Below are 25,005 nucleotides of genomic sequence, written 5' to 3' on the forward strand. Positions count from 1 at the left end.
CCATCGAGTGCCGTAACACAACAGGTAACATCTTCAGGACAAAAAATATTTACAGGAACTACATTATTTAAATGGTTTTTTAAATAGTACAAATATAGTTTTTTTTTAATGTGCATTTCAATATCATTTTAACAATTTATTTGTATTTTAATATATTTAATATTTATATTTTTAGCTTTTCTAAGAAAAATTATTGAGAAAAGTTATTTTAATCTTTTAGATCTCTTAATAGATATGTAGGATGACTTTCTTTGATAGAGAAATCATCTAGACTTTCTTGCTATTTTTTTTCTGTAAATTATATATCAATCTATTTTAGCATTTGAAAGTCACGCGATGCAACTCTCTATACTATAATATTTCATTAAATATTGTGTTATTTTGCTAAGAACAAAATTACTGCGAAAGATCCTATAATGCGTGCCCAACACGCCCGCACTACTGTACGATGTGATCCCATTCGTACAGAAGACTCCAAGGCTCCACAGTAAAAACGAGCTACACATAAATTAGAACAGTAAATTTATGGCCAAATGGGCACTAATGAAGGAATTAAAAATTGAAGATGGCTTTCTTTTATCATTCATGATAATTTGTGAAATCAAGTTTGCATTAAGAGCAATTCTGCATTTGAATTCTAAACAAGTTATTTTTCGACCGAATTCAAGCTAAAAGCAAGCTTGAGCTTATATGAAACATTCTGCTCTGCTGTTAGAGGAAGCATGGTTGAGTAACGATAAATAGCCAATCAACAACCCACATCAATCCCAAATTTATCTCCCCTCTTTCTCCTCAGATTAAAAATCCAAGAAAAGATGTTTTTTTTTGCCATGATTTAGAGAAAAAAAAGAAAAAGAAATAAAAAGGGTAGGGAAAGACCTTCATCCCTTACCAAAACGGAAAGTAATAATAGTAGTAGTAACTACCCAAATGCACGCAACACAACTCAAGCACATCCACGGGGAGCAAATCCGACCCGTGAGGCCGCCAAGTCGTATACAACCCGGAAACCTTGTTGTTGGATATTCCCGACTATCGACAATCCACTCATTGTACCCGCAAACGCAAAGCAGAAACTCCCACTATTGTCCACTGGTATCAAATAGTTCGACGCCGGTAATGATACGTCAGCACCTCTAAAATGTAAAACCACCGTTGGCACCTTCACCTCTGTCTTCCCAGATAGATCAAAACACGTGTCAAACAATGAGAATTCCGGTGCCCGTTTCAAATTGGATGCTCCGACCCGGAAAGCATCGCGCAGAGCCACATAAGCGGGCCGGGTCAACCGGGTAACTGACGTGCCCGAATCAATTATAACTCCACCATTCCCTGTCGAGTCAAGTTTGAATAAAGAAGCTGTGATCCCAGGGACACGCGTCCCACCAACACTAACCCCAAGAAGCTCAACATAGTAAAAGGTGTCTAATTTCGGGTTGGACACCAATGGAGTGAACCGAGCGGTTCTTGAAATAGCCGAGTCGCCAAAAACCATATAAGACGGTTTAGAAGAAGCAGACCGGTCCACCAAGCAATAAGAGAACTTCCGGCTGAACCGGCGACCAATTTGGGAAGGAAATGATAATCTACCCCTTCCAAGTCCCAGCAACCCAGCAGCACCAATGAAAAGCCCTTCATTATCATGCCCACAACCAAGCGCCACACGCCCAACTCTAGTGCCTCGAAACGTCAGCGTTTCGGTTGAGAACTCACCGTAAGTGAAGGACCCGTCGCCGTAAGAGACCTGATAGAGACAAATCTGTTTCTTCGTGCTGCAACCTGGAGAATCAAGTCTCCTACACAAGGGTGACCCGCAGGGGATGTTGGCGAAGGATCTGGATTTAGTCGGGTTAAAAACCGGGTCGGTTTGAGAGTAACATTTTTTGCACGGAGCACACTGGATCCAAACGACGTCGCTTCCAGTGTCGAGCACCATGAAGACATATCTTGCTGGTGTCCCTACACCGAGGCGCGTGAAGTACTCGCCACTCCCTTGAGCGAGTCCTGATGTTACAGAACTACTGAACCCAGGGCCGCGAGCACGAGTCCTGTTTGTACTGCCAACGGCTGCAGCAAGAGATGTCAAGGATTTGACACGTGAGGCATCACGTGCGAGCCTCGAGTTGAAAAGATCTTGTGGGGTTTCGTCCGAAGACAAGGCATCTAAGTGGTGTAGCTGTACGGAAAGGGAAGTGGTGGTGGAGGCTTCTGTTGAGGTTGAGTCGGTGAGGGTTTGAGTCTCGGGTTCGGATTCGGGTCCGGTGTCGGCCCATGAGAGAGTGGGCTTGTTAGGGAGGGGGTTGACGGTTAGGGTTTGGAACTGCGGTGAAGTCGAGAGAGTGGTAGTGGAGAGGGAAAGGAAAACGCAGGTGAAGGAAAAGAAAAGGAGAGCAGGAGCATTTCTTGCTTTTCCTTCCATTGAAGACGAGAAAGTGAGGGCAGACACTGAAGTGTTTGCAGAAGTGAGAGAGTATAAATAATTAAAAAGGTGCAATGCAAAGGGTGGTTCTTGTGTGAACGGTGAAGGGACTTAGCATTTTCGGCTGTTTTTTTGTTTTAAAAGTTTTTATTTTGATAAACTTTTAAAAAAAAATTATTTTTTTATTTTAAATTAATATTATTTATAATTTTTAAATATTTTAATATACTGATATCAAAAATAATTTTTAAAAATAAAATAATATATTTTATAATAAAAAACACTTTAAAAAACAATTATCACCGTACTCTTAAATACCCCTTCCTTTTTCCTAAAAGACTTTTTTAATTTCTATTTTCTACATAAAAGTTATAAAACAGTGATTTCTAATATTAATTTTACAATGGGCATTCTTGATTTTTATTGAAGGTAAATTAAAAAAAATTATAAAACTAAAATTTTAATTAATTAAATGTTAATAAAAAATTTTAAAAAAATTGATTCAAAATGGATTCAAGACAAAAAAAATAAACAATAAAAAAAATAAAAACCAAATTTAGCATAAAAATAAAATGAAACAAAATATTGAGGATGAGATCGAAAACAAATTTTCGTTAAGAAACAAATTACAATCAAAAGAAAAGAATCAAATGTAATATAAACATTAAATGAAACAAAATGCAATGGATAAAATTGAAAAACAAAATCAATTTAAAGAATGATAAAAACAAACAAAATAAGAATATAAAGAACCAGGATTAAAATTAATATAAAAACAAAATGATATGGCACCTTTCAATTTGAGTAGAACATCGTGACTTAAAAAAAAATAAGGATCGTCAAAGCTTCATTACTGCATGATTGTCAACATGCCCCACAACTCGATAGGTCTCGTCGTGGGGAAATCACTATAAGAGGTTGCACGCGCCTCCGACACATGACAACCTTTTCTCAAATGCTAGGGATGTAAAAATCAACCAAATTGTCATTTTTTTTTCAATCCTTGTTATTATTTTTTTCAAACCAGATTTCTCAGGATTTAATTAGTTTAGATCAATAAAATCACATTTAATTTTGCAAAACCAAACATAAAAAGTGTTTAATAGTATTACTAGCACTAGCATAGAAAAATTTGCTGTTATATATCATTTTAAAGTATTAACTTTTGTGACATTTGCTCATATATATTTTTTAATTACAGTATCGTTTTGCTTTAATGGATATAAATATCTTGGATGAGCTTGCAAATCAATAGAAAATCAAATCCCTTTTCTAGTAAAATTTTTAAAACGAATTCTCCAGGTTGGCATGGCCCTTTAGGAGAATTGGAAGTAGTGGAAAATGAGATGACGAAATTGCCACTGGAGGGCGTGATTTGAGGGCGAAAGAAATATCCTCGAGATCATTTGCTTTTGTTGGGTGAAAGTTGGGCTGGTAGTAGTAAATGCTAGACAGATAGGATGGCATCACTCAAGACTCGAGAATTGATATCGACCCTTGGAACTCGGCGGTCAGCTGAATTTGTCCTTCCGCCGTCCCTCTCCCGTGACGTTTTTAAGCGAAGTTACTGCTGCAATTGTAGCAACTAGCAAGCTTGTCATTTTCATTTTGTTAGTGTTTTTTTTTTTTATTACTGAAATGATGAATCTTGGTTACGAAATATTTTAATGATCTGTTGTGATTTAAAATATTAATTTTAAGCGAAGTTACTGCTGCAATTATACCAAGTCATTTTGTTTGTGTTTTTTTTATTATTATTATTGAAATGATATATCTTGTTTTCATAAAAAACAATTGTCACAAGTGTATTTTAAATAAAATATATAAAACTTGGAGTATAGCTATAACCAATTAAATAAGTTGATTTATTCTAATTAAATAATAAAAAATAATAACAATAATAAATAAATCGAATAGATTGTTTTTTTTAAATGATTGTGATAACTTAACTTGAGAAGAAAATTTTTTTTTTTCAGGAAGAAAAAATAATATAATTTGATTTTCAACTAATTAAACATACAAGAAGAAAAATAAATAAAAACATGTCATTCTCCCTTTCTTTTGTCGCACAGCGGTGTAATTAGTTTCAAACTTAGACCCCGTTTGTTTGCTGGAAAGTAGTTTTTTTTTTTAAAGTGAATTCCGGAAAAGTATTTTTCGATGTTTGGTAGTGTAATGGAAAATAAATTGGAAAATATTTTCCAGTGTTTAGTTATATCATGAAAATGAGCTGGAAAATAACTTATTAATGTTTTATTTTTCTCAAGTTTATTAAAATAATGAGGAACAAATCTTACTAATTAAAAAGTTGAATGAGAATGAAATTGAAAAAAAAATATAATTTCATAAATTATCTCAAATAAAATAAATAATAATCAAAATAATAGAAATCAAATCTAAAAAATTAAAAAAAATGAAAGGTGAATAAATTAAAATAATAATAATTAACATTTCATAAATTATTTCAAATAAAATAAGTAACAATCAAAAGAATGAGGACCAAATTTGATAGATAAAAAATTTCAATAAAAAAATGATAAGGAAAAAGCAAATAGCAATTATAAAAATAAGGACCAAAATTAATATAAAAATTAAATTTTAAGAGATGAAATTGAAAAATAAATATACAAAATAAATTATATATAGCAATCAAAAGTTTGAGGATCAAATTTGATATAATCAGTAAATAATGACATTTCTAAATTTTTCACAACTTTCGGAAAGTGTTTTCCGCCCAAATTTTTCAGGAAAACATTTTCCTGAAAACCAAGCCAAATTTTCCTTTGACTGGAAAGTGTTTTCCGTTGACCAACTTTTCTAATGACAAATAAACACAGGAAAGTTTGGAAAGTGATTTCCCGGAAACCACTTTCCGGAAAACAAACACAGCCAAAAGAGAAAAAACTTTCCTGGAAACTAAACCAAATTTTTCTTTGACTGGAAAGTGTTTTTCGTTAACCGAAAAGTATTTTCCGTTGACCAATTTTTCTAATAACAAACAAATATAAAAAAATTTAAAAAATAAATTTTTAAAAAATAAATTTTAGAAAACAAACATGACCTTAAGCTATTTATCAGATCGCCTAGGAAAAACTCGCGCTTCCCAAAAAAAAAAAAAACATGTCTTCTCCCTTTCTTTTGTCGGATGTCCATCTTCCCAAAAATAAATCAAAGAGCATCTTTGTCCTCCAGTTATCACGCAATTCTCAACTTTGTCATCAAGCAAAAAGTTTCCAAGCGGATCCAATCTATCAATCATTTTCCTATTCACACGCCCATTAAAAATTACAGACTAGAAACGACAACGTTTTAAGACAACGACCCAGTCCTCTTTTCGTGATTTTAAAGGCAATTAATTTAAGTAAACGGGAGAAAATGAACAGATGAATTAAGAATTTGGGTGATAGCTGGGAGAGAGACATCATTTCCCGTATATAAATTCAGAGACAAAAAGTAATTAACATGGCAAACAGATTTAGTAACACAAAACATGTCCACTTCACCCACTCAAACTCGAAGTTTTGTCTGAACTCATACGAGAGTGACATTCCCATGTTCTCATTGATTATAATACAGAGGCAGCCAAAAACATTTAAGATATTATTGGTGAGGCTCTCTTGTGTTCACGCTTTTCATGCTTCTGAAGCTTCTCGTATCAGTGAGATCTTTCCCTGTCTACCTTTCCTTTTCCTTTATTCTTATCTTCAATTCTGCTTGTCTTCTTTCTTGGCCCTTTATCAGATATCTGGTGCGCTTCACCATTTTTTGCCAAGTGGACTTTTAAAAGTATCTGGCGTGGCAATACCGGGTCGTACACGGCAAGTTCCAGGGAGGCATGCGGTGCTGCTTTTGCCTTGATCCATGGCTTCAAAAACTGGACGAGTTATGTTGAAGATAGGACGTGTCTGTGAACATGGTTCTAAATGAAAGCGCATGAAAGACTTACGAGGATATCAGAGCCAGATGCACAAACGACACACAGCAAAAGTGTGCTGTGTCCGGAGATGTTTGGTTATTGTGCACACAAAAGATGCACCCAGGGCCCGGTCATCTTCATGTCCAAGTTCTCTTGTGATATGATTACATGCAAGTCAAACCCATGCCCCTGCCAGTTGCTATGCCCTTTTTATGAAAATCTTCAAGTCGTTTGGTCTTAGGGCCCCCCCATGGTAAGAAGTAGTGGGTATGGTAGCTGTGATACAGATGCACAGTTACAGGCTCACCTACCATGGCCTCTCTCTTTACCCAGCTAAAACTTGGTGAAATTCAAACGAGAGAAAAGTACTTCGCAATGGCATCCTTTTCATTTTTCCTCTCCTATAGGTGAAAATGAGAGGGGGGGGGGGGGGGGGGGACATAAAGGATGGTTGGGGGAAAATGAAAAGAGGGAGGGCACAAAACAGACGGCAGGGGAGATCCCCGTTTCAAGAGGATGAGTAAAAACCCATTACCTGAAAAAGGGCTCCGTTGGCTTAACATAAAAGCCAAGCTGAAACGAGTAAAAAGAATATCCCATGCATAATTTGTAATCAAGGCCTGTTAAAATTAAACTCCACGGGGCAAAAACTTTCCTGGAGTAAAAGAAAAGTAGAGGGAAAGAAGAACTATAACCTGGAAAGAACATTAAAGTTAGTCTTCATTCTGTTAAAGCATTAGTGATATCTAATTGGGGCAAATGAAAATAAAGATAAAACCTAAATGATGCCAGCTTTTGGATCACGTTAAAACCTCTGGACTAGAGACATCTCTTAGCATGAACCCTTAGCTTGACATTGGATCATCTCCACCTATGATGCCACCAAGAACATGATTAAAGCCAGTCAAGGCCCTTGTAGCTTAACATTGGAATCTTCCTCTTCAATGCTCAAACAGGAGTGCATAAAAGTACGGAGTAAAGGGACCGAATATATACTCTTATCTGGTTAAATTTGACAAACTACTTTCCCAGAGGGGGAGAGATAAGGATGATAAGGAATACCGCATGCCTACAATGATCAAGAAAACATGTCGGTTTAAATGTCCTCATCACCAGAATTATGTAAAAATGTTAAGAGAGAAAACCAGAAGTCAAGATTTGATTTTGAAGTGGCTTCCAGATGCCACCGCAAAGTAATTCCAAATCATTAATTAGAGCAAGGTATTTAACTTCGAAGAATAATGCTTATACTGAACTTATAATAGGCCATCCATAGGCCGGCTCACTTGTGAAGTATTTATTAGTTATTACTCTAAAAAGCCTGGTTTATTTACTTATTCTTCAAGATTTTATTGTTTACTCTCTCAAATATTATTATGAATGAGTTATGTAATTTTTTTTAAAAAAAATGATATTCAAATGGTTTTTTTAGCAATTTAGTTCTAATTAAAAATCAATTAATGTTAATTTCTTATGAAAAGATGAGATTAAAAATAAAAAAAGAACCAAAATGAAAAAGACAAGAGAAATTGGTGGCAAATAATAAATTTTGTAAAAATATACTTTAGTTATTGAAATTTAAAAATCACATAAATTATACAATTTTAATATCTCAATATTTTTTTAATTTAATTTTGTTATAAAAAATTATTTTTATTATTTTTTAATCCCTGATTAAAAAAGAAGAGAGGGGTTGCCGGATTTCTATTGTACAAATAGAAAAGTGTTATTGACAACGATTTAGACCACTAAAACTCAATATTTACTTTTTTTCTAATTCTTTTTTTTAACTAATGATTTTTTATGGTTTTTTCTCTAATTTATTTTTAATTTATATTTAAATTAGTATTCATTCTCTCTTTCATTATGTTTGAAGAGCCTCTTTTAAATGTTGATTATTCTTTAGTTATACATTTAAATTTGAAGAGTTTTTTTTATTCATCTATTTTTTTTTCATCTTTTATATAGATGAACTTTATCTTGAAAATAAAAAAATATTTTCAAATAATATTTTTAATATGTGCAACCTTGCATTATGTTTTTTTTTTATTTGATCAATTTAATTTGTGCATCTATTTCTATTATTATTTTCTTAAATAAATTTAGCAAATACAACCGGGTAAATGTCTCATCTTTTGAGATTAAATATCTTGATTTATATCCGTCTCTTGATTTTTCAAGTTTTATTTTTAGATATCATTAATGATTATTTATTTATTTATTTACATACGTAATTCTTAATTTATTTGATTATATATATATATATATATACATAAAAAATTTATTTGAATTTAAATTTTTTAAACTATAAAAAATCATTAAAAAAACTTGCATATATAATTTTTATATATAAAAAATAAAAATATCTAACCTATCACTGAGCGTGAGTAATATATCTGTAAATGCTAAAGAATGTATCCTCTCAATCTTCCAAGTTTTTTTAGTTGTTGTTCTGTTCCACTGCACTGTTTTTTTTTTTTTTCTTTGCTTGACCTTACAAATTAAAAAGTTGTAATAACTAATTGAATTAAGATACCTACTTTATCTTTGCATGAATCATGATTTTCCAACAAGTACCCTAGTGAGTATCAGTTCTTCTCTATCCTTTCAGGTTCAGAGTTTCAAAAGGATAGTCAAACTCAAGCTTGGTTTTTCGTACACAGATCAGCTACTTGACAGCCATGACTACCGTGCTGTCTACGGTAGCTCTAGAATCTATAATTTCCGGCCGCTGCGTCATAAATTTTGGCATTCATTTCTCTCTCCTTTTCATTTCCTTTTCTGGTAGCTTAATAAATGACAACATATAGTAGATCAACTTCTTTATAAGAAGAGACAGCAAGGCTGGGACACTCAGCAAAACACGTTTCATTAATGGTAACTGAATTTAGGCTTTTCGGGATGTGTTTTTGGGTTGTTGACTATTCTTAAAGTCGAAGTCGAAGTCGAAGTCCAAGTCGGTTTGAAAGTGTATTTATAGTTATTTTTTGAAGTATTTTTTATATTAAAATATATTAAAATAATATTTTTTATTTTTAAAAAATTATTTTTGAGATCAGCACATCAAAACGATCCAAAACATACAAAAAAAATTAATTTTTTTAAAAACATGGATACAACCGCGTTTCCAAACACTAACTTGATTCTGGTCTATTGCCTGTTCACTTCAAAAACAAATTTCTTATTGGAATATGAAATTTTTTTGATACTTGCATTAGTAAATGCATGCGGAGAAAACTAATATACAAAAAGAAAAAAATAAAATAAAGTTAATAAGAGTGTATATATGAATGTTTTGTGTTTATATGTACAAAGCTAGCTGAATGAATGGTTATTTGTGGTTCCTATAATTATTAAATGATTGCTACTTATGTATGAAATTGCTCCAATCAGTCCAAAATGGCTTGCCTTCACTTACCTCGCAACTAATATATTTATATACCTTGATCATATCAACTTCCCTCAAAGAAGGTACCTTAATATATAGAGTTACATTTACCTCTATTAATGATTGTATCAATGGTGGAGAGATGCATGCTTGTCATTGCTTGTGGTGTTTGTTGTGATATTGGTTGAGAATGTGGTGATTGACAAAGTTGATGATCGGCAGAGTGTAGGAAATAACCATTGCCTAAAAAGGAGGTGTCATGTTATGTATTAATAGCAAGTAGGTCGTTGGTTAATATAAGTAGGCATTGTTTTTATAGTGAGCAAGTCGAGACGAAGTAAGTGTTGTAATGAAAATGAGCCAGACGAGAAGTACGACTTCCATTATGGTGTGTGTCGAAGATTGGATTTCATGGCCAAGGCTAAGAAAAATGGTTGTTAAAAGGCCTGCGGTGTCATGGACGAGTCGTTAGGCTTTTTGAGAATTTGCATAAAGAATAGTTAGGAGATCAAGGTCCAAACAGAGTGATGTGATGGTCAGCCAACAATGCTAAAAGGTCTAGTGGTTAAGTTAAGGCCCAACCAAGTGACCTGACCTGGTGGTGATTGGTCAACAGGTTAATCCATTTAGTGATTATGGTGACCCTTTAATCTACTAAAAGACCAGGGGTGGTGGTTGGGCTGAGACCTAACCATATAAGTGGTCAACCCATCCAACTGGTCTTGGTGGTTAGGCCAAGGCCCAATCCGGTATTCTAATTATTATTTTAGTATTTTTATTTTTTCATTGATTAACAAATAACAACAATAATAAAAACTATAGGGGCTATAAAACAAGTAAAGTTGTATTTAACCTTGAGAATACATGTTTAGATATTGAAAACAATCATTACATTCAGAAGAGCTTAAAGATAATATTGTTTCTAAACTCACTTTTAAAACCCATTTTGGAGCTACATGATAATTGTTTTTTCTTAATATGCATAATTAAAGCAAATTAACAAAGAATCTATACGGCATAACTTTTTCACTATAGCAATAGACAAAGATTATTGTGAATTGTTACAGTGAAATGATCAATTTGCCCCTTAATTGAAAAAACATTAGCTTACTTTTAGGGGTAGACTCGTCTTTTCTTGGAACACATTGGTCATTGTTGATTTTGGTTGGTCAGATTAGTTTTTTCCCACGATAAATGAACAGTGAAAACACTATAATGGCCTTAAAAGAAGGTGAAGAAATAACTTTCATGGAAGGGTGTTTTTTTGTCATTCTATATTTTGTTGCACAATGTAATTAATGTCATACCCTTATAACCAAAAAAAATTAAACTACCATGGAAGGGTTCTTTTGTCAAATAAGTTTTCGTGCATAGTGTAATTACTACCATACCTTTATAACAAAAAAATTAAACTACAATCTAAGGGTTTTTTGGACTTTTCTCTTGATTTTTTCATTATATACAATGTGAATAAAAGTTAGTTTGGTCTTTTTAGGGGTATAAAAATAATAATACAAAAGGTGCTAGCCGAAGAAAATAAACTTGCGTGTGGGAGAGAGCTACTCCCTAATCTGACAGCCAAAATGCAAGATCACCTTGTCACTAGCATTGTCGAGTGGTGGCGCTTCCACTGAGCTAGCGCATGTGTCATGGTTCTTGGTGTTTTGGTGATGACAATTTTTTATTCCCCTTTTTTTTCTCTTTCACATGGTCTCGGGATGTGCTCTGGCCAATCAAAATTGAATTGTGTCCTCTTGTTTTACTTTTGTTTTAGTTATAGTTCTCGTTTTTGTAATGAATCTTTGATTATTTTAAGTACTTTTTTTTTCTTTTAAATTTAATCCCTTGAAATTAAGTTTAATTTTATTTTTATATTAGATTAGATCCTCATTCTTTTAATTGCTATTTTTTTTCTTTCCAATTTCAATTGATTAAATTTAGCTTTTTTAAAAGAAACTTTATTTTTTAATTAAATTAAATTAATTGATAAAATATAAGCATGGGATGCTCACTTGATGATATTTTGGTTGGTTTGCTTTCTGGGTCATTGCTCTGATAGCATGTGTGGTCTTTTTCGGTATCGTCGTGCAATCTTTCATAGTGCCGTTAGAACAATCTCGATGAGATCTTTTTGGTGGCAAAGCATTGTCAACGATGAAGTGACAGTGAGTCTCCAAGACACTTTTCTTTTTACTTTTCTTGTATATGATATTGACAACTCATTTTTTATAATTAGTTATTGCCAAAAAAAATTATCACTTTATTTTTTGTTAATACTTTTTTTGTCATATTATTAAATTAAACGAATTTATTCAACCTAATCAAGTCAATGACATGGTTCTTAGATTTGCATTGTTTCTTTAAAAAAATTGGCATCGCCTAAACAATTATTTTATGTTAGGAAAAATTTAAACTGGCAAGCGGTGTAGCTCGAGCCACCTATCTAATCCCACATGTACTTAATAACTATTCGTTTTCTTTATTATTAAATATATTTTACTTTTTTTTTAATATTAAAATATATTTTATTGTGAAACTCAGAAGTATCACAGCAGAAATTCTTATTATTTTGTCAAATGGTCAACATGTTCTCGAGTCATTTTGCAGATTAGCTAAGATTAATTCTCATTTTCTAATGAGCATACATGGTTATTCAACATTATTATAACATTGCAGACTATTCTATAAGATTTTTACTTGAAATTCTGCTTTAGCATTAATGATCATCACCATGAAGAGCAATAATAATAATAAAAAAAAGGGCAGATAATTCCAAACTTAAAAGCCACGATCACAACGCAACGGCATATAAATCTTCAATCAGTGGTACATATGCTCTGCCAAGCGTGGCCGAGCCATAGCCAACAAGGGCTTAGCCTTGGGCATGGTCATGCCATAAACCTCAGTCGTGTCAATATCTTCGGGGCTTAGCCCCTCTGGCGGGGTCCAGTCAAAACAATGAAAGAGTCGAGCCAAAGCCATGAGTACCAGAGTCACACCAAGTGGTGCGCCAGGGCATTTCCTTTTACCTGCGCTGAATGGCAATATCTTAAAATCAGCTCCGTGGCTTATCTCCACTCGGCTCCCATCAGCCAGCCAATGTCTCTCGGGACGAAACTCCTCGACATCGGCCCAGAGTTTAGTATTTCGGCCCAGCCCATGAGTGTTGATAAATACCCGGGTTTTGTCAGGGATGTGGTAGCCATTGATTGTGGTGGCGCGTAAGGACTCATGCGGGATAAGCAAAGGCCCAGCTGGGTGCATGCGGAATGTTTCCCGTACAACGCAGCGTAAGTAGTTAAGGTGGGCCAAATCAGATTCCGTGACCATTCGATTGGGACCCACAACTGAATCAAGCTCCTGTTGTATTTTGGAAAGGACACGTGGATGCTTGATCACCTCTGCCATTGCCCATTCATTGGTTACAGCTGAAGTGTCTGTAGCAGCAGCTATCATGTCCTAATGTACCAGAAACCACAGTGCTCCATATTGTAAGAAGGAAATGGATAAAAACAATGCTGGAAGGAAGTTGAAAAGAAAAAAAAAACCATGAAAATGAGTGTTGTAGTGACCATCTTGAGAGATGCGATCATCACCTGAATTAGAGCTTTGATCTCTACATCATCCATGTGTTCTTTCCCATTCTCACCAGGCAATGATAGTAGAACATCAACAAAGTCCATGTCTTTGTCTTCCTCTCCAGTTTCCTTTCTCTTTGTCTTCCTTGTCTTTCTGTGTTCTTCAATAATTTTATTGTGAAAATCATCCACTCTTTTCTCCACTTCCCTCATTTTCTTTTCACAGCCATGAGGGTCAATCCACCTCCAAAATGGTAAATAATCACCAAGGTAGATCACCCCCAGAAGCCGAAACAACTCATGGGTTATGTGCATGAATTCCATGGCCTCTTGTGGGCCTGCTGATTCTGCACCAAAATATTGCTTACCTAGCAACATCCTAGTCACATTGTTCATGGAAAAGGCACCAAGCACTTCCCTCAAGCTCAAAGGCTTTCCTGTTTGGGTCCGGGACCAAACATCCATGACCAGATGTTGGGCTTCATCGGCACGGTGATTTGCAAAAGACTCGAGCCTCCTTGTGGTTAGTAGTTGCTCCATGCAGATCCTCCTCATTCTCTTCCAATGTGGACCTAATGGGGCCAAGGCCACATCTCCACACCCATAAGCTAGGTGGACGGCTGCGAGAGTTCTCGGCCGGGATGCGAAAACTTCATCTTGGCGTACAAGTATTTCGCGTATGATTTCAGGATCGTTGGTGGTAATGGCATCCACGCTGCCAAGTCGGAGGTAGACTAGTGGCCCATATTTATCACACAAGGAAGCTAAGTCCCGGTGAGGCTGCTGGCCAAGCTGTAGAAGGTTGCCGAAAACAGGCAATCTTGGCGGGCCTGGAGGAAGCCTTTTGGATTTATGCTGTGACTTCAAATTTCCCCACCGTAGTATGAAGTTTGCAACTATAACCAGAAAGAGTAGGAGTGAAAACAAGGTGGCAATAATGTCCATGAGCAGCCTGATATGTTTAGCTAATTTCCGCAAGATTATACCTATGACTACACGGGGAATCTAGCAAAAGCCCATGAAGCTTTCAGAGGAGAAAGTATAGTGTATAGGCCTCTATATATAAGATAGAAAACATGGAAGCTTGAGCTTAAACCTCTACTAACTTACTCAATAGAGATTTAAAAGTGATCTGCTACTCCCCATTTATTTATACCCAGTGTTAATTAGATTTCAATATTCGAGCATTTAATTTTTCAAGAAAAGCATGGTATGCATGATGATCTTGATGATATCCTACCTCAAAGAAATAGCATTTGCATGATCCTCCAATTTAATACTTTGAACCATTGACAGTAGACAGAATAGCATGAGCCCCCTAATCAGGCAAATAAGTTGACTCGTTTAGATCAGAATTAGCTAATCAGTCTATCAAATCAGCCCAATGGATCACGAGCCTCTTTTTTTGCCCAGATCTTAGCAATTTTGTAGCTGGCCCATCCTGGTCATCAGCAATAATCTAAGTCAACTAAAAGATTAAAAAGGAAACATAAAATTTCCACTTGAAAGGACAGTGTCTCCAACTTAAGCGCGCAAAACGACGCTGAAGAAGTATAAAGTAATGTTACCAATTTTGAACCCATGAGGTTCAAAAGTGGTTCCATGGTCTAGTGGTAAGGACATTGGACTCTGAATCCAGTAACCCGAGTTCAAATCTCGGTGGAACCTACTTTTTCTTCTAATGTTGCCTTCCTGCAAGCGGGATTTCTTTCTAGTAGGGCTCCAGCCTCTGGAAATATTTTTTTTCAGCACCCACCAATATTTATAGTTTTAGCTCAACAAACTAAATTTAAATCCACTCAAGTTAATTTTATTAACACACGACTTGTAATATAAGATTGAGATAATTTATAGAAATTTTTTTTATAAAGATTAATGTCCAATAGCCTAATATCAAATAATAAAATAAAATAAAAATCAATTTTTAAAAACTAATGTCGAAGAAAAAAACCTGAGTCAACTGGGATTAAATTGACTAACCGACTACCCGCGACATGAGATCAATATAAAAAAAATAGACTCTCAAAAGAAATACCTAGCAAAAAAGACCAAAGTTCAATAAAAAAAATGTTGAAAAAAAAACATGAGCCAACCTCAGTTAACTCGATTATCTCGACTTATGATAACTTCATAGAAAAAACAAAGCCAGAAAAAAAAAACAAATCTCAAGGGCCAATAATATAAGGTCAAATTATAAAATTGAAAAAATAATCAATTTCATTGAGAAAAAAAAATTGAGTCAACCCGGATAAAAAAAATAGAATTTCAAAAGAAAAACTTAGCAAAACAAACCAAAGTTAAATAATAATAAAACAAGATATTGGAAAAAAAAAAGAAGCTAACTTGACTAATATACTCTCGAGATAACTCCATAAAAAAATCCGACTTAATAATCAAATGTCAAATGTTGAATTTTTTAAAAATATTTTTTAATAAAAAAAAAAATGAACTTAAATAGTGTTTGGATCATGAGATCGAGATGATATTATAGAAAAACAGATACAAAAAAATAACAAAATAAAATTCCCGAACACAAAATATTTAGAATCCAATCACAAAATAATTTAGAATCCAAACAATGCAAACCAAATTTGGTAAAAAAGCCAAACAAAAAAATAATTAAGGACTAAATTGAAAAATAAAATAAGAAAAAGATAAAAAAACATTAATTAAAAGAATGAAGATCAAAATTGGATAAAATAAATAAATAAAATAAGATGCTGAGGGATAAATTTTTTTAAATAGCAATAAAAAAAAAGGACCAAAATGAGATAAATAATAAATGCAATAAAATAATGAGGGAAGAAATTAAAAAATAAATAAATCAAGAAAGAATAAAAAACAAAAAAAACAATCAAAAGATGAAGATGAAATTAGATATAAAAATCAAATTATATAAAATCCACTAAGATGAATTTGAAAAAAATAAAAAATACCAAAAGCAAAATAAATAATAATAAATAAAATAAGGTTTAAAATTGATAGAAATACAAACTTGAGGGCATATTATTTTTTTAAAAAGAATTGACGTGAATTTGTAGGTTAGGAGAAAGGAAAGAAAGAGAAAAAATTACAACCTGGAGTGCAAAGGTTTTTTAGATTTACTTAGGGTCGTTATACTTTGACACGTGCATGCTGGAGTCAATAAATTTTTTTTTAACATTATTTAATTTGTTAAAATCACAAAACAACCCCCAAGTAAACCTAAAAAAAAACTAGAAGAAAACTACTAAAACATCCTTAAGCCAACCTTAGGTTTTGTTTTTAATTTTTAATTTGAAGGGCAATCCTATTATTTTACTGTTTAAAACAAAGAAGAAAAGACAAAGAATTCTCTATGTGCAAACCTTTTTTTTTTTTTCAAGGATATTAAAGCTTTTGCAAATAATTTTGAAAAACAAAAAAAATCCTAAAAGTTTAATAATTTTTGGCCTTTTAAGAACAACAAAGTGATAGGCTTAAAAAAAGTGGACTGGTCCAATGAATCTCTTTGAAAAGACAGCCTCCAGTTGCAAGCATTAGCACATGCCTTTTTTTTCCCCTTTTAATTTAACTCGCTGCTCAATTTATAATACTGCAGCTCTCCATCTCCCTCTCTTTCCCAAATTAATTTTTGTCCCACCAAAATTATGGACCCAGAGCTCCAGCGGAAAATCCAGGAAACAGTAATTGACATACTAAAACACGCTAGCATGGACGAAATCACTGAATTCAAAGTTCGAGCCACCGCCACTGAGCGACTCGACTTCGATTTGTCCCATATCGAACACAAGAAATTTATCAGAGGCGTTATCGAGTCCTTTTTGCTCTCTACCATGGACGAGGAAGGTAAAGAAGCCAATGGAAACGTAAGAGAAGACACTAAGGAAGCACTGCAAGAAGAACACGAGGAAGTGTTGACTAAGAAGGAGGTTGGTACTGATGGTAATCGCGTTATTTGTAAGGTAAAAGTAAAACCCTAATTTTCTGTTTGGCCGCTAAGAAAATGGGAGAAACCTGTTTTTTTCTATTTTAGATTTTGAAGTGTTTTATGTTTAATGTGGACTTTTTATTTCAATTTAGCTATCAGAGAGAAGAAGCGTGACGATTCAAGAATTTAAAGGGAAATCATTCGTGTCGATAAGGGACTTTTATCAGAAAGATGGAAACCTGCTTCCTTCTAAAATAGGTGATCGAATTTGCTCATATCAGTAAACTTCTATTTATTTACTATTGTTTTAGGTTTGCCGTAATTGTGTTTGATGCTGGCTTAACCATGTAATGAACATGCTTTTGGTTTCTCATGAGATTTTAATTCACGTCGTTTGTCCATCTTATGCTGTGACTGGTAGTGTGAGGTTCAGTGTCTGTAAGAGAAAAGGAACTGTGGTGTATGGATCGAAGTTTTGTGTGAGCCTGATATACCCTGTCAATCCTGTTCCTGATATAGGATCCTTTGTAGGATATTTTTCTTCAGATCAATAGTTAGCGCAGCAGATGCAGATATGTTGATAGGCGAATATGTTTTCAAGCTTTTAATCAATTTATTGTTGATCTTGCTGCGATTTGCATTTGTGCTGACAGGGTTTGTCTGTGCTGCCATATTTTTCAGGAATTTGCTTGACATCTGAACAATGGACAGCCATCAAGCAAAATGTGCCTGCAATAGAGGAAGCCATTGCGAAGATGCAATCAATGTTAAGGTGAGAGGAGTGTTAGAATATTGACCTTGTCAGTTGTCACTGGTGTTGTGACATCTTTTATATGCTTAATATAGTTATATAATTGTTTGCCCAAAGAATAGAAATGGCATGATTCTATGAATTTGATTGCCAAGTGGAATAAAGTGGTCTGCACTTCTCTATATTTTAGTTTTAACTTTTTGTGTATCATGCCTTGCTGAATCCTCAAATATGATGCTTAGTCAGAAAGCATGAAGCTGAACAATGTGTTGAAATTATTCTGAGCCTTTTTTTTCCACCGAATTCAGTTCTGGCCTTGATGTTGAACAAAATGGACAAATCTCTAAGCCAGTGGCTGATTCTATTTCTCAAGAACTCCCCCTCGAGATTTCTCGTATTGAGGTCAGCCGTTTTGATGGGAAGAATTATCAGTTCTGGGCACCACAGATGGAATTTTTCTTGAAGCAATTAAAGATTGTGTATGTGCTTACTGTCCCTCGCCCAAGCATTGCTACAAGCCCACCGGCCAGTGCTGAAGAAATTGCTCAAGCCAAAGCTACAGAGCAAAAGTGGTGCAATGATGACCATCTCTGTCGCCTCAACATTTTGAATTCTCTATCTGATTCTATTTATTACAAGTATGCAAAGAAGATTAAGACTGCCAAGGAACTATGGGAAGACCTGAAATTGGTTTACCTTTATGATGAGTTTGGAACAAAGAGATCTCAAGTTAAAAAGTACATTGAATTTCAAATGGTTGATGAGAAATCGATTTTTGACCAACTTCAGGAACTTAATGGCATTGCAGATGCAATTGTTGCTGCAGGAATGTTTATTGATGAGAACTTTCATGTTAGCACTGTCATTTCCAAGCTTCCTCCATCTTGGAAGGACTTCTGCATGAAGTTGATGCATGAGGAGTATCTTCCTTTCTGGATATTAATGGACCGTGTAAGGGCCGAGGAAGAGTCTCGCAATCAAGATAAGTTAGGGGAGCCCTCCAGTCATGTACATTCACATCATCCCAAGTATCTTGGACCTAGGATCAGAGATATGAAGAAGCCAGGGTTGCATTGGAAGAGACGAGATATAGAGGTAGATAATAACAAGTCCTTGACATGCTACTTTTGCGGGAAGAAGGGACACATTTCTAAACACTGTCCTGATAAAAAGTTTGACAGGGGAGCTAGTGAGAAGCATGGCAAGGAAAACTCATCTGCACCTGCAGTTACAGAGGTGAACATAGAGCACTGCAGTAACTAATTCTTGGGGATTCTGATAATTTAATTGTAGCGAGGTAGATTGTTTCCAACTCGGTGGTACAGAAGGAATGATGCCCCTCTGCAAGGCTGATTTTTTGTTGGGGGACGTTGGACAGTTTTTTCAGGTGTTCACACAAAGGTCCTGCATCCCGTTGGAAAATACTTCTGGTTGTTTCCCTGCAACAGCAGAACTTGGTAGTAGGTGAACTGTATCAACACTCCTCCTTGCTTCCCCTCGACAACCCATCTTTATAGAACCGAAGCTGGATTTAAGTGTAAAGCTCACTAATTGTCAAGCTAATAGAATTATAGAGATGTTATAGGCTCTAACTTGATTTGCTCTTCTACATTACATTTTCTGAGGTCTGACAACCTTTTTCTCAAGTGCCCCAACTGGGCATATTGTAATTTTAGTATTCTTTGAAGAGTTGAACATTGACCTTTATTAGTTCCTCGCTTTAATCTTGATATGGTTTTTCTAAAAGAGGGGCATCTGCCTCTAGTTAAACGAGTTCATTGATGGAAAAGTAATCCTGTAATAGATTTGGATGGTTAATGAATTTATATGAAGAACCATAACCCAGACACCAGCCACTTGCATGAACGAACAGAGCAGTTTTGGCACGAGGGTGATGAAATTTGCCATCTTTTGCCTGTCCATAGCTAGCAACTAGCAAGTAGAGTGGAGAGGTTGCCTTCGACTGAGTCTACGGGTTGCTGAGCAACCGGGGAAAAAATTGCACGGGATCTCAAGCCTGTCACATGCCAAACCTACCAAAAGCTTGACAAACTGAGTATTCAGTCGGAGCAACAGATTTAGCATTTCATGTTAAGCTAAATTTTATTTTTTAGATTAATACAAGTTTCGCTTGCACGTATCTCAACTAATATCACATGTTTTGAAATAAACAACCATGTAAACCTCCAATTACCCTAAAATTTATAGGACTTAAATTAATAATATTTAAAAAACAAACTCAAAACCTGACCAGTTAAATTACACCCATCACTTACAGTTATATGTTTATGTTGAGCTAATTTTATTAGACTGGTTTTCCAACCTCTGTCACTAACAGAATTAAGCATCGTTTGGGAACGAAGTGTAAACAGCATTTCATAAAAATTTAATTTTTTTATTAAAAATTAATTTTTTTTTTAGATTATTTTAATATACTGATTTTAAAAATAATTTTTAAAAAATAAAAAAATATTTCAATATAAAAAGTGAAACAACATTCCCAAACTGAATCTTATTATTAACTACGTCACTGATGGAATCGGCACATGTTCAAAAAAGACTCGCAGAGTCGAGAAAATGTTTGGACGCTTTTTTTAATATATATATATATATATAGACAGAGCGAGGATCCTATAGGCGCTTCAAGCTTCAGAGAGATGCATTCATATCGGTCCCCTCTGCAGTAGAGGGCTGTCATTCATTCTCTTCCATATCGTTTTAAAATACTATAATCGTTTTAAAAAAATCTGCGTTTAGCTGTACTTTCCTTGGTCAAACCCTGCCTGTGAAAAACTCCCAAAAGTGTTTCTTCAACTAACCACAAATCAACAATTTACAATTTCCTGCTGACAAAAGCACAAGTTGAAGTAACACCTTCCGCAGTCCCTCTAACTTGAACATTCTCTAAGCATCAGAAGAAAATTCATCTGCTTGTGTTCTCAATTTGCCCTGCATACATCGGAAGCCAATTTCAGAGGTAATTAAGTATTCATTAAGATAAGCAGTTTCAAAATGATGCATCTGATTAGCACATTCAGAACTCGAACAGAATTGCATACTGGACAAATGAAAAAAATGTATCAGGCAGCAGCAGCCTTCAAACGGATATTGTGACAAAATGAAAGTGAAGGAACGATAACAGCAAGTCTGTGACAAGCTCGAGAACAAACACAAATTTTACCTTGTTTTTGGCATTTAGATATAAAAAACAAGTAACAATCCAGTATGAATAATAACAACGTAGTATTAGTGTCCTTTCCATCATGAATATTAGTGGTTAAGGCACGCTAAAATATCTACGAGACCATACCTGAATTTTAAGAGTTTGGCTTTCTGTTGGAGCATGCCTCATACTTGTGGCTTGCCTGAAGAAGCAGCCCTAGCTTTATCCAACAACTGCTGTTCTCTTAGCATATCCTGCTCAATATTATGCTGTTCCCATCTCAACTTCCTGATCCTAGTTTCAATTTGACTATAATTCAAAGACAAACCAGATCTCCCAGTGATCAATGGGAATTTCACCTCAAAATTTTCCCTGGAAACAGATGGATTTTACAATAGGGTAAACATGATAAAAAAGTAATACTGAAAGGACCATTACGAATTAACAACTCCTAAAGTGCGTCAACTATCATAATAAGCTGAATCTCAAACACACACGTACACATGAAAAAAAAATCTCATTCACAAATGGCTTGATAGGTAATCCATACTTACCTGCTGCCAAGTAAAAAGAGACCATTTTTCGTGATCATCCCACCATCTAAAGACAGGGCTCCATGAGTTATGCATGGGAGAGCAGAAAGCATGTCAGCTCTAGTCTTGTATACTTGCAGGTAAGAAAATAGGTTATAGAATAATGTCTCTCTAAGACCATGTCCACCAGCAGTAACACAAAACAAGTTCCGATCATCCAGATTGACCATGTTCACCACGAAGTCAAGAAATCCAGAAGGACACTTCCCATCTGGTAACTTCGGCTTTAAAAGAGCAAGTTTCTTTTGTGGATCATTGGCTATAAAACCGCCCGCAAATGGCCTGTTAATAAGTTGCAGTCAACATTTCCATAAGCAACATAAACATTACCGATAAAGAAATATAAGTAAATTGTTTAGAAACAAAGACAACAAGTGGGTTTGTGCCTCAAATCTTCAAGGCAAAATGCAGTAAATCGACCATCAATTTTCCTCCCAATTGAAGATCCAAGACCATGCAGACCAGCTATGTCTTTTATTTTGCCATTTCCATCATACTTCTCTAAAGCCTTAATTCCATCGAATGTTTTGCAGACTATTCCCAGCATAGTCTCCAATCCCAAGTACTCTGAGAGAAGCCTGGTTTAAGGGCACATGAGGAGAAATTTCAGGAAAAAGAAGTTTTCAACTCATGGTAATTTTTATAAACCACTACATTAGTTAGCGATACAATTGGGAATTGGGATGTTCATTTATTTTGAGAAAGAGAAACCACCAAAATGGTTGCATTTTAGCTCATACATCAGCAGAAACCCCATTTTCATCAGATTCAGGATGTAATTAAGGTTGCAAAGAATGAATTTGCCTGTCTGAGAGTTATATTTGTGGTATTTCATCATATAATCAGCAGAAATGAAGACACAACAAAGTTCTACGATGATCCTAAGCATCATAGGGAGCATATCAATGTGAGTAATGAGCTTGAGACATTTTATAAAATAGACAAAATGAAGGGTGCATCTCTAGTCATTCTATTTCTATGCCAAAAGGAAAATGGGTGAGTGTGGAAAGGTACTAACCTACTAAGAGTATCATTATCAACTCTGGCAAGAGTAGCCACAATACCCAGCACATCCTTGATCAATGACAAATTCGATGCGTGAATTGCATGATAAGATTTTACCTTGCACAATATACCAGCTGCAGATTGCTCTTGGTGTAATATCTGTTGTGTTGATTCTTCCTCAGGGTGAAGGTCATTGTTTTCACTTGCTGCATCTTTGGAATGATACTTTCCAAGCCTCACTGAAAAATTATGTTAGTGAAGGAAAGGATCAGCAGTGTCATCAATGAAATACATTCAAAATGAAGAAATTCCTGTTACATGAGTTATCAATTTAGTACAAGATTTCATTGGATGCCAACTTATTCAGTATGTAATACACAAATTTGGCTGAATAAAAACGTTCAAATACAAAGGCCAGGTGTATCATAAAAGCTGAATTGAGCAAATCTCCTTGATCGAGTCTGGTTGCCATTCATATGATACAAAAGAAAAAAGGATACCTTGCAGATCAAGTATAGATTCATCTAAATGATTTGCTTGCGACTTCAAAAATTTTAGGTTGTCTTCATGCCTTTTGATATCTTTTATCGGGCTCTCAAAATTATCCTGAAGATCATTAAAACAAAAAAATTGATAAGGCTTGGACGGCAAGTGACCACTGCTCGACCCATTCAAACAGAGTATAATGGCATATGCTTGATAAGGTTAGAGCAGACTAAAGAAAAATGAAAAAGGCTCTGCATTAGTAGATATGGAACCGTTAACCTTCTAAGAGAGTCCATCTTGTGACCCATGATGCAGATTACAAAACAGTGTCTCTCTTAAATGCTCAATTCAACAGTGATGTTCAAAGTCTGTTACAGGACAAAGTAAATAGTATATTTGACACAAAAAAGGCACTGATTTTGGTAAGAAAAAACAAGTAGAGGGAGGCAAAACAAATTCTATCGGATGACTTCTTTCTCAAGGAATTCCAGGTAATCCCTTCATGTTATGAAATGAAACACGTTTGTTTCATCCTAAAGAATTTTCTTACAACCATACAAACCTAAAGTTTCACGCAACAACTTCCTCAAATAAATAAATGTGTATAACAAGGTATCAGCAATAGAATCAAAAGCAAACCAAGATGAACTAAAGTGGACTCAACACCTTAACTTGCTAGTTCAAACTCATTCATTAACCAGCAAACTAGGTCCCGTTTTTTTTTAAAAAAAAGCTTGAAAACAAAATGTATGCTTTGGTAATAAGTACTTCAGAAATTAATATAAACAATTTCCTGAATGATCATAAAATTTGGTTGAAATTACTAACATTTATTTAACTTTTGTGCTTTGTTTATCAGGGTGGAAATTAGGAAACGTGGATGGCTTCAGAAGGATGAAATAAGTGCTCATCTTATTAGTCAATATAAATCTGGGAATCTCTCCTAATACCTGGTCGGGATTTCAGTATTTTTCACATAAAAAGAAAAGAGATTCTCCGGAGTCCACTTATATTTGATTTACTATTCAACAGAATGTAACGGAAACTTTTCAATTTTTGAGCCATGAAAATTCGAATCCAATCTGTTTTGTTCAATATCATAACCTGAACTCCCCAGCGTGGGACATCGGAAGGACTCCTCCATCGTTGCGAGCCTTACTAGCACAGACTAGGCGACAACAAAAGTCTGGAGCTATCGACAAGAACACAAGAGGACCCCGTATTGCTCGTTTTTTTCTTTAATGGAAACAACACGACACAGCCACAAAACCATGATGACAATGTGGGAAGCCTCAATGCTTCATCCTCTTAAGCAAATATGGTGTTTGAATTTGACAACTCTCGAGTTTAGTCAAGCTTAAAAATTGGTCAATTGCAACCCTAGTAGTAAGCAATGGCAAATGTTGCAAATAACAAAACAGAGAGGCAAGAACATAACCTCGGAGTTGGATTGAAGCATGCTGGAGAGGGCAGTGCTGCGTCTCTCTCAATCGCTGTCTGCAATGAATTTTCCCCTAAAAATCGATCTTTTATCAAACACCAGAACTTAAGTCCGACAAATTGGTACTTCAAAAGACAATGGTAATCAGGTAATTTTAACAGCCATGCATAGTGGGTCCCACAGATTACATTTTTTTTCTTGGTCCTTGTAATTACACAAGTCTTTCAAACATGTCTTCAAAAATCCAAAATTATTAGATTGCTCCCTCTAAGATATTTATAAATTAAATAAGAGTTCACCTCATGCATCTGCAAAATGACTTTATAAATATATCAAAATTATTTTTTACGCATCT

General features: G+C 34.8%; 4 protein-coding genes and 1 non-coding gene across 6 annotated transcripts; 2 read left to right on the top strand and 3 right to left on the bottom strand.

Annotated features, from left to right (window-relative positions):
- Positions 1–552: 552 nt before the first annotated feature.
- LOC7497254 (aspartyl protease family protein 2) lies at positions 553–2,470 on the bottom strand. Its single transcript, XM_002302598.4, has one exon. The coding sequence runs from the start codon at positions 2,417–2,419 to the stop codon at positions 947–949; it is 1,473 nt and encodes a 490-aa protein (XP_002302634.3). The 5' UTR covers positions 2,420–2,470; the 3' UTR covers positions 553–946.
- A 10,020-nt stretch (positions 2,471–12,490) lies between these two features.
- On the bottom strand, positions 12,491–14,407 carry LOC7497255 (cytochrome P450 703A2). Its single transcript, XM_002302599.3, has 2 exons — positions 13,320–14,407; positions 12,491–13,182 (listed from the first exon to the last, which is right to left on the bottom strand). The coding sequence occupies exons 1-2, from the start codon at positions 14,244–14,246 to the stop codon at positions 12,544–12,546; spliced, it is 1,566 nt and encodes a 521-aa protein (XP_002302635.1). The 5' UTR covers positions 14,247–14,407; the 3' UTR covers positions 12,491–12,543.
- Positions 14,408–14,897: 490 nt separating this feature from the next.
- TRNAQ-CUG (transfer RNA glutamine (anticodon CUG)) lies at positions 14,898–14,969 on the top strand. Its single transcript has one exon. It is a non-coding gene; the product is annotated as a tRNA-Gln (tRNA).
- Positions 14,970–16,780: 1,811 nt separating this feature from the next.
- On the top strand, positions 16,781–19,672 carry LOC7497256 (retrovirus-related Pol polyprotein from transposon TNT 1-94). The gene is made up of 4 exons (XM_024594502.2): positions 16,781–17,245; positions 17,364–17,469; positions 17,893–17,983; positions 18,271–19,672. Exons 1-4 carry the CDS (start codon positions 16,931–16,933, stop codon positions 19,223–19,225), a joined length of 1,467 nt encoding a protein of 488 aa, XP_024450270.2. The 5' UTR covers positions 16,781–16,930; the 3' UTR covers positions 19,226–19,672.
- An 893-nt stretch (positions 19,673–20,565) lies between these two features.
- On the bottom strand, positions 20,566–24,773 carry LOC7457401 (protein DEFECTIVE IN MERISTEM SILENCING 3). 2 transcript variants are annotated; one of them, XM_024594912.2, is made up of 7 exons: positions 24,648–24,773; positions 23,224–23,329; positions 22,737–22,962; positions 22,105–22,296; positions 21,680–22,000; positions 21,273–21,497; positions 20,566–20,911 (listed from the first exon to the last, which is right to left on the bottom strand). In XM_024594912.2, exons 1-6 carry the CDS (start codon positions 24,666–24,668, stop codon positions 21,311–21,313), a joined length of 1,053 nt encoding a protein of 350 aa, XP_024450680.2. In that variant the 5' UTR covers positions 24,669–24,773; the 3' UTR covers positions 20,566–20,911; positions 21,273–21,310. The 2 variants fall into 2 exon arrangements, with proteins under 2 accessions (XP_024450680.2, XP_024450681.2); XM_024594913.2 differs by lacking the exon at positions 22,105–22,296 and having other exon boundaries at positions 24,648–24,708.
- Between the last annotated feature and the right edge of the window lie 232 nt (positions 24,774–25,005).

This window comes from Populus trichocarpa, chromosome 2, assembly GCF_000002775.5.
Source record: "Populus trichocarpa isolate Nisqually-1 chromosome 2, P.trichocarpa_v4.1, whole genome shotgun sequence".
Lineage (NCBI taxonomy): Eukaryota > Viridiplantae > Streptophyta > Magnoliopsida > Malpighiales > Salicaceae > Populus > Populus trichocarpa.